The sequence below is a fragment of the Culex pipiens genome, chromosome 1 (assembly GCF_016801865.2).
Source record: "Culex pipiens pallens isolate TS chromosome 1, TS_CPP_V2, whole genome shotgun sequence".
In the NCBI taxonomy this organism is placed as follows: domain Eukaryota; kingdom Metazoa; phylum Arthropoda; class Insecta; order Diptera; family Culicidae; genus Culex; species Culex pipiens.
In genome coordinates, this window is record NC_068937.1 from 31,252,538 (window position 1) to 31,265,802 (window position 13,265).

Consider the following 13,265-nt stretch of genomic DNA (forward strand, 5'->3'; position numbering starts at 1 on the left):
TCGTACGAACTTGTGCCCTTCTTGGCGACAATGACACACGGCACGTACTGAGGACCCAGCTTGGCGTTATAATCGTTACCTGCGGACGACAGTCGGAACGACCGCTTGAAAACGCGCTGGCCAACGTCAAACGAAGGTGAGTACCTCTTGTGACGCAGATCGTATGTCCTTTTTGTGCTCTCGTGAGCCTTTTTAAGATTCTCTCTCACCATTTCCCAGATTGTCCTACTCACTCCCTTCATCGCCTCCATCCTCTCTTCTTCTGTGAGATCCTCGTCTTTCTCCAACCGATGCTGAGTACCACGAGTGACAATCTCGTGCCCAAACACTATGCGATGTGGGGTGAATTTTGTTGTTGAGTGCACCGTGTTGTTCAACACGTGCTCGATCTCCGAGATCTTTGTGTCCCACAAACGTTGGTTCTCACGAACGTACGTGCGGATCATCGCGTTGATCGTTCGGTTCTGCCTTTCCGCCGGGTTCGCTTGGCTACGGTGACGAGCATTCGCCCAATGCTGAATCTCGTACTTTTGCAGCAACTCCTGGAACTCCTTGGACAGAAATGTCGTGGCGTTGTCCGTGATCAAGTACTGTGGTACCGACAACTTTCGCAACCAATTTTGCTCAAAAATCGTGCACAATGAACTAGCCGATATCTTCTTCACCGGAACAAGAAGGCAGTACTTAGAGAAGATGTCAAGAATGACCAATAAGTGGGCATTGCCCTGCTTGCTTCTGGGAAGAGATTGGATGTAGTCCATGCACACGATCTGAAACGGTTTTGTTGCTACTCGCTGCTTTCCCATCTCTGGTGCCATCGACACCGTGGAATGTTTGTTCTCCTTACACGAATCGCATCTCCCAATGTGCTTCTTGAGGTCGGCACTCATTCTCGGCCAATAATACCTCCTTTTCAGCTGCTCGATGCACTTCTCAAAGCCGCTTTTCAGCACCTCTCGACGCTTAGATTCCGGCACGCACTCTTTCCACTCAAACCGGTAGTCTAGAACATCCGATTGAGAAGAAACGAGCTTGTACAGCCGGCCAACGTCGATCCGGAAGTCCATGTACTTCTCGGGATCCTCGGTCACAGCCTGAAACAGGTTGTTGTACCACGCGTCTCCATCGTTCGCACCTAGCGACTCCATCGACCGAGACAGAGCATCCGGCACGATGTTGTCTTTTCCGCGACGATGTTTGACTTCCATGTCGTATTGTTGAAGTGTTATGCTCCATCTGCTGAGCCGCGAAGATGAGCGCCACTTCGATCTCATGATGAATGAGAGCGCAGACGAGTCCGTGACGAGTGTGAAATGGGTTCCCTCGATGTAACCACGGAACTTCTCAATGCACCGGAGCGCGGCCAATCCCTCCTTCTCGGCGGCATGGTAATTGAGCTCGGCTCCATTCAGTTTCTCCGAGTGATATGCGATAACCTTCTCTACCTCATCGTGAACTTGCGTTAGAACTCCTGCGAGAGCGGAATCGCTAGCGTCGGTCTGCACGCAGAACGGGACGCTAAAGTCCGGGTTGGCCATCACGGGCGCGGAAATCAAACGCTCCTTGATGACCTGAAAAGCCTCATCTGCTTCCTTAGTCCACTGCACCCTCTTAGGCTTATTTTTAAGTAAGTTTGTGAGAGCAGCAGTTATTTCAGAAAAGTTCTCGATAAACCTGCGGTAATAATTTATCATACCGAGGAATCGCCTCAAAGCCCGTATCGAATTTGGGACCTGATACCCTAGAATCGCTTGAACTCGATCTGGGTTAGGCCTGAGTCCATCTCTGGACAAAATATATCCGAGATACGGTAGTTCAGGACAACAGAAATTGGACTTTTCATAATTAATATACAAATTTGCTTGTGAAAGCCGTCTCGCAAGATCTTGTAACTTGTGTATGTGGTCGTCGAAAGAATGACTTGCCACAACGATGTCGTCAAGGTACACAAAAATGGAAGGTTCAAGTGCACCATGACCTAAAACTCGATCCATTAGCTTGCTGAGGGTTGCCGGGCTATTGATCAGTCCAAACGGCAAGCGAGTGAACTGAAACAGGCCTTTTCCTGGAATGGAGAACGCAGTAAACTTACGCGAATCCTCATTCAGGGGCACCTGCAGAAAAGCTTGACTCAAGTCGATCGTTGACAGATATTTAAATGGACCTAAATGGCTTAAAATCCTGTTTTGATGGGGGAGAGGATATGCATCCCTCTTGGTTCGCTCATTCAGCTTCCGGGCGTCTAGGCACAGCCTGACGTCTTCGCTGTCTCTCTTCTTCACCGGTACCACCGATAAAGCCCAGTCAGAGTCGGACGGTTCAATAATGTTGTTCTCCAGCATGGCGTCCACAGCTCGATGAATTTTCCCTTGTATTTCCGGACTCCAAGGATACGGGTTCTTCCTCACAGGATCCGCTCCCCGAAACTCCTCCTTGATCTCGATCTTATGCTCGATCAGATCCGTTTTGCCAAAACTTCCTGGACGTGCAACTAAAAACAACTTCTTGACCTCCTCCAACTGCTGTAACTGCTCTTCACTGAAATGTTCTTCCTCTTCTACGTTGACTTCTTCCGTTTCGTCGATCGCATCGACGAACTCGTACGTGCTTGGCCTAATTCCGAATCGCTGCCAGAAATCATATCCCAAGATACATCTCCGTGCCAGCTTCGGTGCGACTAGGACCGGTAGAATCCTCGTAACTCCGTTGAACGTTATTGGAATGTCTGTACTTCCTAGCACTTCCAAATCTTGTCCTGCTGCTGTCTTCAGGGTTGTAGTTGTGGGTTTAAGTTTAAGTTGTAAATCCTTCATCAGTTTTCTCCCTCCGATAACTGTTCGTTGTGCTCCGCTGTCGAGCAATCCAATTACAGAAATTCCCATCATGTCAACCTTCACAAACGGCCTAGAGTCGTTACTGAGGGTGATGAGCATCGATGCAATCTCAGACTCCCCCGCAACTTCTCTTCTAACCCGTGAATAGCCGAGCTGATCTAAAATTTCTGCTGGATTCTCCTCGCTGGAATCGTGAGGTTCAGGTGGAATCTGTTTCCGCCTGCTTCGTCTTACTGAGCAGTCCCGTTTTGGTTTTGACTCACAAAACGGACAACTTCCGGTTTCGAAACCTGGAAAACTGCAACGCTCGCAAAAGAGATTCAGCTCCATCGGACAATCAGCAAAACCATGGCCTGGCTCGTGGCAATTATAGCAAACACCCCGCTTCACAGGAATGTAAGCATTCACAATCCGCTGCAAGGCTTTGATTCCGCTTAACACCGATGCTGAACTCCGTTGTGTTTGTTTAGTTTCCTGTTCCGGTCTGTACTCCCTCCTTGGTTCCTCACGATTCTGATGCTCTCTGCTTTCTTGTGAGCTTTCGTTCTGCTCACGCTTCTGTGTCTCTTGTTTCGGTTTGTCCTGGTTCCGGTTCTGGTGTCGGATTCCACCAGAATTGTTCTGCTTCTGCTGGAAAAACTGTCTGTTGTTTTTACTGTTGTGGAAATGTTGTTGTTGTTCTTTAATCTCGTCAATCCTCACTGAATTTGAGGAAAACCTCTCCTTCCTCTGTCGAAACATGTTCCCGTTTATAGCGTCAAACTTCTTACAAAACTCTTTCATTTTAGGAATGTCGGAGATGTTAGCGGCAAGCATGGCGATTTGGCACTCCTCACGCGTGTTTCGGAAAAGCACCTCGAACTTCCGCTTATCATCCCAAGGACTCGACATATTCCTGAAGATCCGGACCATGTCCAAGTAAAAGTCCTGGAACTTCTCTCTAGCACCTTGTTTACGGTTGCTGGCTTGACGCTCGTAAACATAATCCATGTCGACAGGTAAGAACTCTGCTTTCAACTCCTCTACTAATTTCCTCCAAGAACCCAATTCGTTGTTTCCATTCACCTCCATAAACCACGCACGTGCCTTATGAGTGAACAGGTGGTGAGCACTCAGAAACAGTTCATCCTCGGAAAAGTGTTCCGAACGCGCGTTGAACTCAACTTCCTTTAAGAATTCATTCAGCTTTCGTCCGTTATCCATACCATCGTAATGAATTGCCCACTTGTGAACCGGCAAACGTTTTTTTACCGTCAATCCACCGTGTTTTGACGCTCCATTCACGTTTGGTTTGTCGTTGCTTTCTGTACCTTCCGATTCATTCAAACTCGTTTCTACGCTACCCTTTTGTTTTACCCAATCCAAAAAATCATTCGGATTTGGCTTTCCGTCTCCTGAGTTCTTGGTAACTCTCTCCGCGATCTGGATATTGTTGGTGGATTTGCAAGGCTTGTCCTTCTCCTTCTGGGTTGCCTCCAGGATCTGAATTTGATTCATCAATTGGTGTACTACGGTAATGAGTTCCTTGTTTGTAGCAAGAAGCCTCTCCTTCGTATTATCCTTTTCACTCAGATCTTTTCAAACAAGCACGAAGCAAAATGTTTATCGTTCGGTCAAAAAGTTCATCGCTCATGCAAAAACAGACAGAATTGAGAGAAAAGTTACCATTTCCGGTCTCTTTTCGCTCAATTCTCTCCCAATTATCGTCGAATTCCTTCATTTTCTTGACATTCGCGTCCTATTTCCTACTCTCTAATTCCTGTTTGTGACTTTTACATGCATTTGAGTTCATCGCTCATCAATTTGAGTTCATTGTAAGTGCTCGTTTGAAAACCTACCAATGAAATCGAGAATAGCATTATGTTGCACCTTGTTACCATCACCAGTACCTTTCTCATTCTCTTTCTCTATCTGTCCTTCTTCAATCACCACTTCATCTCTCAGCAATTTTGTTAAGCTTTCATTGACCAAAGCCAACTCAGCTGCTCTAACTACTGGAAGGTGAGAAGTGAGCGAGTAATATGTATTGAGTAACTCCATACATACTCTCGCGAGTGTCGCTATGTTGGTCAATTTCCTCTCATCGGAGACTCTCCCTTTGATACGCATCAACCGGAATAGGAAATGAACCAGTCTCGTTTTGTAAACCTGAGCGGGAGCTCGTTGTGATCTACTAGTCTCCAGATGTCGTTCAATCCAGCTCAACTTATCATCACAAACCGCTAACTCTTCATCAACTGATACACTGACAAACCGAAACTCAACATTTAACATACTTTTTTCTTCTTTCAGACGAACGCGTAATGCTTGCTCCTTTCGACTACGCGAAGCCGCATCATTCATGCTACGTGTCCTCAGTTCATGGTCCAGCTCATCAATGGTCAAGTGAGCTGTGTCCATCCCATGATACAGTGCAATTAGTTGGTTTAAATCCATGGCAGATTAAGGAAAATCAAAGAAAATTAGAAATTTAAAAGAAATAAATAACAAAAATCAAACGACACAAATAAACGTCGTAAAATTTAAAATAAGTGCACCTAGGTTTTGATCAAGCGCAAAAATGAGATAATTGGAAAATGTAACTAGAAATTTGCTCAGTCACAAATTGTAAATTGCTCTTTTAGAATAGAATTTGTTCACGCACTTCCTAGAATGCAAAATTGATCTGCCTGCTGCAGATTGCAAATAATTGAAAAACCTAAAATTTGTTCACGCTCGTAAAAGCTAATTAAGAATCACAGTTTTTATATCAATCAATCACTCAATTGTGAATGAGACTAATGATCATCAATGGATCAATAAATGACTTTTTCTGCTCGGTGTTTTATTTGGTTGAGATGAAAAGATGACTGCAGTGCACAGATGAAGAAATGTTCCGGATTTTTGTTGAATTTACTGTTAGTATACTAAATTTTCCGACAATTGATCTTTTTAAGTTGAACCTCTTCTCTGTTGGCAGTCTCTCACTATCATTGACAGAACTCCAAGACCCCTCAAATGCAAATTTATTCGTCAGGTAAATTCGGTCAAAAACAGCCGTGCAAGTGTGACTTGTGAAATTGGTAGAGTGCACTGGGTACGAAACAGGGCGTTTTCCCAGAGACCTCGGCGAACACCTTATTGAAGTAAAACGTGTATCCTGCACAAGTAGCATAAACTGACTTTTAAGTTGGGCGCCAAAGTATAACTTTCGGGTCTACTAGGGTGACCCACTTAGTTAATAAATGCTACAAGGCAAGGGGATCGAAACATAAAACTCAATGGGGTGAGTGGGTGGTCCAAATAACTCCCTCTTTGAACCTCAGGGTCGGCATAAATTATGCTCACGAGGCAGGAAAACACTGGTGTTCGTCTTGAGCTAAACTCCTCGGTTTACTCGTCAAAATTGTCACGTTTATTCGTCACGGCTTCCTCCTAAACCTGACCTTCTCCCTCCTGTCCTAACCCACTTCCTTATTGTCTGTCTCCTACCTTGACACTTTCTTTCTTGTTTGTCCGTGGGCGGACCTGCTGCTCGGGGCCCCTCAGCTTCTGCTGCCGCTGCTGCTGGATCTGCTGACGCGATCGCTGTCTCCGACCTCGGCCTGCTCGCGCTGCTCGCTGGCCTGGGGTGGCTTGTCGTGGCCGTCGACGTTCCGACGCACGGGTTGATGCTGCTGCAGCCTTCGCTGGACCCTCGTTTGCCTGCCCTCTGCGCGTCCTCGAGTGTGTTGATGGACTCGAGCTTCAGCTGTCCCCGAAGGTACCGCTGGTCTTGCCCGGTTTCCGGCGCAGGGTTTGATGGTATAAGGCAGGTCTTCGGAACTGGCTGGTTCCTCTCGTTGTGGCTCGTGGTTCCCAGATGGAGGACTCACGCGGCTCAGCTTTGAGCGGCTGGTCGCTGGTCGACACCGATTGTGCACGGTGGACGGGTTGGGGAAAACCACGGGCGAGCCACGGGCTGATCCGGGAGATCCGAGTCGCGGATGCCAGCTTTTGTAGCTAAAACTACGGGGTCCTGTGATGAGATGGGGGAACAAGATGGCGGTTACACTGGGCGTTGGTTTCGGGGCACGGATCAGGGTTATTGACGGGTTCGCGGGTTTACCTGGATGTCCTGGGGTGTCTTGCACGGTCTTTCCGTGTCCTCCGTGAAGTCCTTCTCCTTGGTGAGTCGCGGCACTTCACTTAATCACGCCGCGGAGCTTTAAGCGTAGCTCGGACGGCTTTCTTCGCGATCTGTACGACGCGTACACTTTCCGATACACCGGGCAAATGGCCGATCTACGGCAGGACATGGAACCGCGAACCTCCGATCCGGCGAAGTCCCATATTTCGCCCCATCATCATCATCATCCTTTTCGCCACCGCTACCATCCTTGCGATGTTCTTCGGCCCGCTGGTGGTGGCTAGCGGCGTTACTCCATCTCATTGGCGATCTCATACGGGGTGGTCGCGCTCGCTCTCCGTGGGTGACACAAACCGAATCGTCTCACTCTCAACGAACACACTCGCTAACCTGCCCCTGTGTCACTGGAATTCACTCACTACACACCCACTGGTTACACCATACACCAAAAATATGTGTACTACATGGTGGACTATTACTGTTCACTATAAAATGAGTCAATTGTTTGGACTACTTGGACTTATCGAAAAATACTTGCCCCCGAGCTTGCTCCCTTCTAACACAACATGTCACCAAAACCACTGAAAAACCACCAACAGATATAGATCAATCGGATAAGGCGGCAGCAGTTCGGCAGCAACGTAAATAACATCACATATAATGGCGGTAAACATTCACCAACTATCGATAGAACTTAAAAATCAAATTTGATTATATCCGAAGTAGTTATCACAACAATTGTAGGGTTCATTTTTGCGGTCTTTTTTAAAGTGTCGGCAAAGTAGTGTCGGTAAAGTAGTTTTTCAGAAACTATATAGGGAATAGTCAATTTTTTGGGCAATGACTATTTGACGTAAAATCCAAGTTTATAAAAATATTTACATATGTATGAAAACCTCATATAGTTTTCTGCCTAACAACTAATTTCTCATATAGTAAAATCGACCAAATCTATTTTGGGAATGGAATTAATGGTTTGATATATCGTACATATATAGTTGGGTTACAATTTAATGAATAGTAGAGACCATTTGATAAATAGTTGAGTAACTATTTGTCATAAAGTAGTTATATAGTTCATGACTATGCGGGAAGACAACATTTTTTCGATGGATCAACTATGGTCCACTTGGAACGAGCTGTCAAGTATGACATTTTCTGTCAAGAAGGGTCGTTCAAAGGGTCATTGTACTCGGAAAATTAAGCTTTATCGTTGTGAACAATAATATCCCAAATTCAAGCTTAATTCTGGAGTTTTTTTGAAAAGGAACAATAAACCAAATGTTCAGTTTTTGCTTTTTGGGTGTTTTTCAATATCCCCTGACTCAAGGCGGTTCTAAAAACACCCAAAAAGCCAAAACTGGAAATTTGGTTTATTAGACCTTTTCAAAAAAACTCCAGAATTTTAGGACCCAATTATTGCTGCTCAAATAGGATTAACCTGACGATTTACCCCTTTAACGAACAAATTTTTAATTTAATGTTATTTTTGAAATTTTTTATGTTTCCCGTATTCAGGAGGTAATGTTGAGCATATTTTGTTTTACACAAAATTGCACCTTTCTTGTTTTATGTCTTTCTTGTTTCATTTTTAGTATTTTTATTTGCATTTGTTTTTTTTAACTTATTTTTATTAGGTCCTTTTAGGTGCTGTGACCAGGTTGGGACCGAGGATCAGTAAAACAATATATAGTGACAAAAAAAAAACTCCTTAAATTCCATACTTGGAGATCATGTAACTGACGAGGGTTACTTGGTCCAAGCGGGTCTTGCAGGTCTGGAACCTGCCGATGTACTCGGAGAAAATCCCCCACAGCTCAGCCGAACTGTAGAGTACCTCCTCGGCTTCCTTCTCCATGGCTCCACCGTCTCGGGGGCCACCTTGGCTGCTTCCTGCGGGACGAGGGCGATCCTTAGATTTTCCGTCCGGAACTGCGCCCGCAGCGGAGGGAACTCCGCCGGCGTAAACGCCGGAACTGCTGGACTCTGCATCTCCGCCTTCCTTGCCGGCGGTTTCGGTTTCGACGCCTGCTGGCGCCTCCGGATGAAGTCCGCACGCTTAGGGCAGCTGCGGTCCGTGGCTTCGTGGGCTCCAGAGCAGTTGGCACACCGCTTCGGCTCGGCTTCTTGGACTTTGCACTCGTCCGTCTTGTGGGGACCCCCACAGTTGTTACACCTGCCTTTCAGGTGACAGTTCCTGGTTCCATGACCCAGCTGCAAGCACTTCCTGCACTGGGTCACGTTCGGCCGCTTGATCCGGTAGGCAGGGTTGCCACATTTGATTCTGTATTTTTGAGGGTCAAAAATCTGTATAACTGTATCAGGGGGATGAAAATCTGTATTTGGAATCTGTATTGACATTTTTAAACAATTTTTCAAAAAACAAATTATTCTTAATTGTTTTTTAATGCATAAAAATGCTATAAAATCTAAAATTTAAGGTTTGGGCTCATCCAACAATTGAAAAAAAATATTTAAAGAATTAAAATTATTTAATTTTAATAAAAAATCGGGAAAATCTGTATATCTGTATGTTTTTCTTAAAATCTGTATTTCTTTATATACAGATTCTGTATGACCTCATCACCTCAAAAATCTGTAAAATACAGATAAATCTGTATTTGTGGCAACCCTGCCGGTAGGCCTCCCACCGGATGATAGTGCTTGCCGCAACTTTCATTGCAGAGAGCTTCTTCAGATTGGTTTATCCCTTGCGGAAGACCACAATGTACGGAGATTCGTCCACGGTGGACTTTTCCTTCCGCTTGATGATATGCACCTCCAGCGCGTCCAGCTTGAGATCCCTCTTCAGAAGGTACTTGACCTCGTCCGGTTTCAGTTCATCAGGAAAACCACGAAGAACCACCCGATGATTTCGTTCGCTCCGCCGACCGTGGGTGTAGAATTCCACTTTCTTCTTCTTGAGTAGCTCTTGCAACTTGTCAAAATCTTTGACAGAGAAGCAGGCCACCTTGGTTCCAAATCGGGTTAGTTTTTAAATCGGTTTGAAACCTAATTTACAACTTTCCACTATCGCCACGAGCTTGTAAAAATCCGTGGTGTTCTTCACCACCAAAGGTGGTTGCTTTTGTTTACCTGCCGACTGGCCGGGTGGTGGAACCGCCGGGGCGTCCCCTCGTCCTGCTGGGCTGGCATTTTTGTTGTTTTTGTTATCCGCTAGCGGGCTGAACTTGTTGTTGTTGAGCAGGGTCTTCTCAACTTTTTCTCCTTCGATGCCGATTCCAGTGACCTCGCTGAACTTCTTCCGCTTCCGATTCCCGCGGACGGGACGAAAATCTTCCTCCTCGGAAGATTCCTCCACCTCCATCTGTCAAAATCTTCCAAGCACGCGAGATGACAACACGAGCAAAACACGTCTTAACTTGTCGCTGGCTGGCGACTGAGAGCCATTTGCATTTGTTTGTTTGCCATAGTCTAATGCAGATTGCTTTGAGGTCAAAAATGGATTTTAATTGATAAGGATTTTTTTAAAAGGTCATCCCGTATCTCCCGTATTGCAATTGCAATATCATGGAAATTAAAATTCAAAAAAATGATTAGTTAGGCAACCTTTTGACAACAGTTGTTTTCGTGTGGGCTCTCATTTGACATAAGTGTGGAAGTGAATTTAGCTAAAAACTAAAAACTTAAAACTATGGTCGAGAGACAAAATTTGCGAATAAAATTCCATACAAAAAAAAGTCGCTAAGCCCTCGACGAATTGTCCAATAAATCTGAAGTTTATAGGTTCTTAATTTTAGCACTTTACTGACCGTTTTTTTATTTTCATTTTGACTGTTTCGATATTCCCTTAATATAAGGAATATTGAACCTTAACATTCTTCTGCTGCAATTGCAATCGAATCCATCTCGTTCAATCATCACATCAAAGCGGATGTATTTTTCCGATAGTCGGATTCCTTCGGAACAGGATTCAACATTTTCCAGGAGCTATTAGCGTCTGCATCCGAAATAGATTGGTGAAATACAACCCAAACAACAAAAAAAATCGAATTCTGTCTCTACATAGTTTAACATGCTCTCGCACCCTCCCCTACAATGTGTAATCGACCCCTTAACGGATCTTTTTTTTTTTCAATTCAATTCTACCTACCTACTTCCAATCGAAACCAAAATGCTTGTTTTTGTTGTGCCAGACAGATTTATTGATCGCTAATGTTGCGTACTTGCAGGGGGAATTCTTTTGGGGTCGGTTGTGGGTGGTGGGTGGGAGGTGTCTGCTGCAGTTTTGGGGGGGACGATTTTAGTTTTTAGTTTTTAGTTTTTAGTTTTTAGTTTTTAGTTTTTAGTTTTTAGTTTTTAGTTTTTAGTTTTTAGTTTTTAGTTTTTAGTTTTTTAGTTTTTAGTTTTTAGTTTTTAGTTTTTTTTAGTTTTTAGTTTTTAGTTTTTAGTTTTTAGTTTTTAGTTTTTAGTTTTTAGTTTTTAGTTTTTAGTTTTTAGTTTTTAGTTTTTAGTTTTTAGTTTTTAGTTTTTAGTTTTTAGTTTTTAGTTTTTAGTTTTTAGTTTTTAGTTTTTAGTTTTTAGTTTTTAGTTTTTAGTTTTTAGTTTTTAGTTTTTAGTTTTTAGTTTTTAGTTTTTAGTTTTTAGTTTTTAGTTTTTAGTTTTTAGTTTTTAGTTTTTAGTTTTTTAGTTTTTAGTTTTTAGTTTTTAGTTTTTTAGTTTTTAGTTTTTAGTTTTTAGTTTTTAGTTTTTAGTTTTTAGTTTTTAGTTTTTAGTTTTTAGTTTTTAGTTTTTAGTTTTTAGTTTTTAGTTTTTAGTTTTTAGTTTTTAGTTTTTAGTTTTTAGTTTTTAGTTTTTAGTTTTTAGTTTTTAGTTTTTAGTTTTTAGTTTTTAGTTTTTAGTTTTTAGTTTTTAGTTTTTAGTTTTTTAGTTTTTAGTTTTTAGTTTTTTAGTTTTTAGTTTTTAGTTTTTAGTTTTTAGTTTTTAGTTTTTAGTTTTTAGTTTTTAGTTTGTAGTTTTTAGTTTTTTAGTATTAAATATCGTTTAGATTCAGAAAATACTTTATTTTCGTTATTACATCTGTACGATTATTACTATATAACGTATCTAAAATTGTGCTATAATCGATAATCGAAAAACTAGTTTCTAAAAACTAAAAACTAAAAACTAAAAACTAAAAACTAAAAACTAAATACTAAAAACTAAAAACTAAAAACTAAAAACTAAAAACTAACGTAAAAAACTAACGTAAAAAACTAAATAAAATTAAAAAGTCGGGATGTTTTTTGAATAGTAAAGGTTCTCAATAATCGTTCCGATGGATTTTAGGACCCCATCCAAGCGCAGTCAAAATTGTCCACACAAGTCTGCCACACTTTTACAAAAAAAAAAGTCGAGAGGGTGCAACAATCGCCAAGCCGTAGACAAATTAAGGGGAATTACGATCGATGGTATGACCGCGCATCCATTTCACCCCTTCTCAATGTCACTGGAAAAGGAAAAAGGAATTACCAGAGAGAGGGGTTAATTTATTGATCGTTCGTCACCCTCCTAGACGAAATCGAACCCTCGCTCGCTCTCTCTCTCTCTCTTTTTCTGCCAGGGTTTTCCGTTTTTCCGTGGCAGATTCCTTGTCCCCTGTTCCGGCGCGGGAACAGGTCGGTTGAATTTTCCTTGGTTTGGTTGGGAAATTCCACTACTTTTTCCCGAGCAACAGCTTCCGGCAGAAAGGTTTTCCAGCAGAGGGGTGGGTGAAAAAACTCATCTTGTTTTTAGGGTTCAAATTTTAAAGTTGCATTAGAGCCATTGAAAATTGTCTGGCCCCAAGTTCAATGAACTTTGGGTGGAAAAACAGCGAGCGTGGGAAAAACATTCAACAGGTGGGTGTCGAGTTTTCCCCCATTTCTGTTGAGGGGAAGTGGAAAATCTAAAAGAGAGAGGGACTGCGAAACGCATGCGCCGACATTCGATCGATCAGTTTTTCTTTTGAAAACAGATTGGAAATGTAAACAGAAAGTTTAGTTTCATGGACTGGGCTGGATGTGTATCAAAATAATGCGATACTTAATTAAAAACTTTGAAAAATATCTCATCTAACTGTACAAAAACTTTGCAAAAAGTTGAAATTTTTTATATAAGTTGTTTAAAAGTAGAAATTGTAATTTTATTAGTAACGATATCCTGCTTGTAAGCCTTTTTCCAGGACAAAGTCTAATGGAAATTTAATTTCAAGTTTTTGTTCCCCTTACCCCACAAAATTACCTTAAAATGGGGTGATGTTGATAACGTTATGATTCGAAATCCGGACACTTAGTACCATATTATTTTTGTTATAGCTGTCAAAAAATCATGTAATAAGTTGG

At 42.6% G+C, this 13,265-nt stretch overlaps 2 protein-coding genes across 2 annotated transcripts; both read right to left on the minus strand.

The window, feature by feature from the left end:
* Positions 1-1,741: 1,741 nt before the first annotated feature.
* Positions 1,742-4,038, minus strand: LOC120427973 (uncharacterized). The gene is made up of 2 exons (XM_039592930.2): positions 2,093-4,038; positions 1,742-1,785 (listed from the first exon to the last, which is right to left on the minus strand). The coding sequence occupies exons 1-2, from the start codon at positions 4,035-4,037 to the stop codon at positions 1,742-1,744; spliced, it is 1,989 nt and encodes a 662-aa protein (XP_039448864.2). The 5' UTR covers position 4,038.
* A 541-nt stretch (positions 4,039-4,579) lies between these two features.
* Positions 4,580-5,273, minus strand: LOC128093834 (uncharacterized). Its single transcript, XM_052711667.1, has 2 exons — positions 4,673-5,273; positions 4,580-4,593 (listed from the first exon to the last, which is right to left on the minus strand). Exons 1-2 carry the CDS (start codon positions 5,268-5,270, stop codon positions 4,580-4,582), a joined length of 612 nt encoding a protein of 203 aa, XP_052567627.1. The 5' UTR covers positions 5,271-5,273.
* Between the last annotated feature and the right edge of the window lie 7,992 nt (positions 5,274-13,265).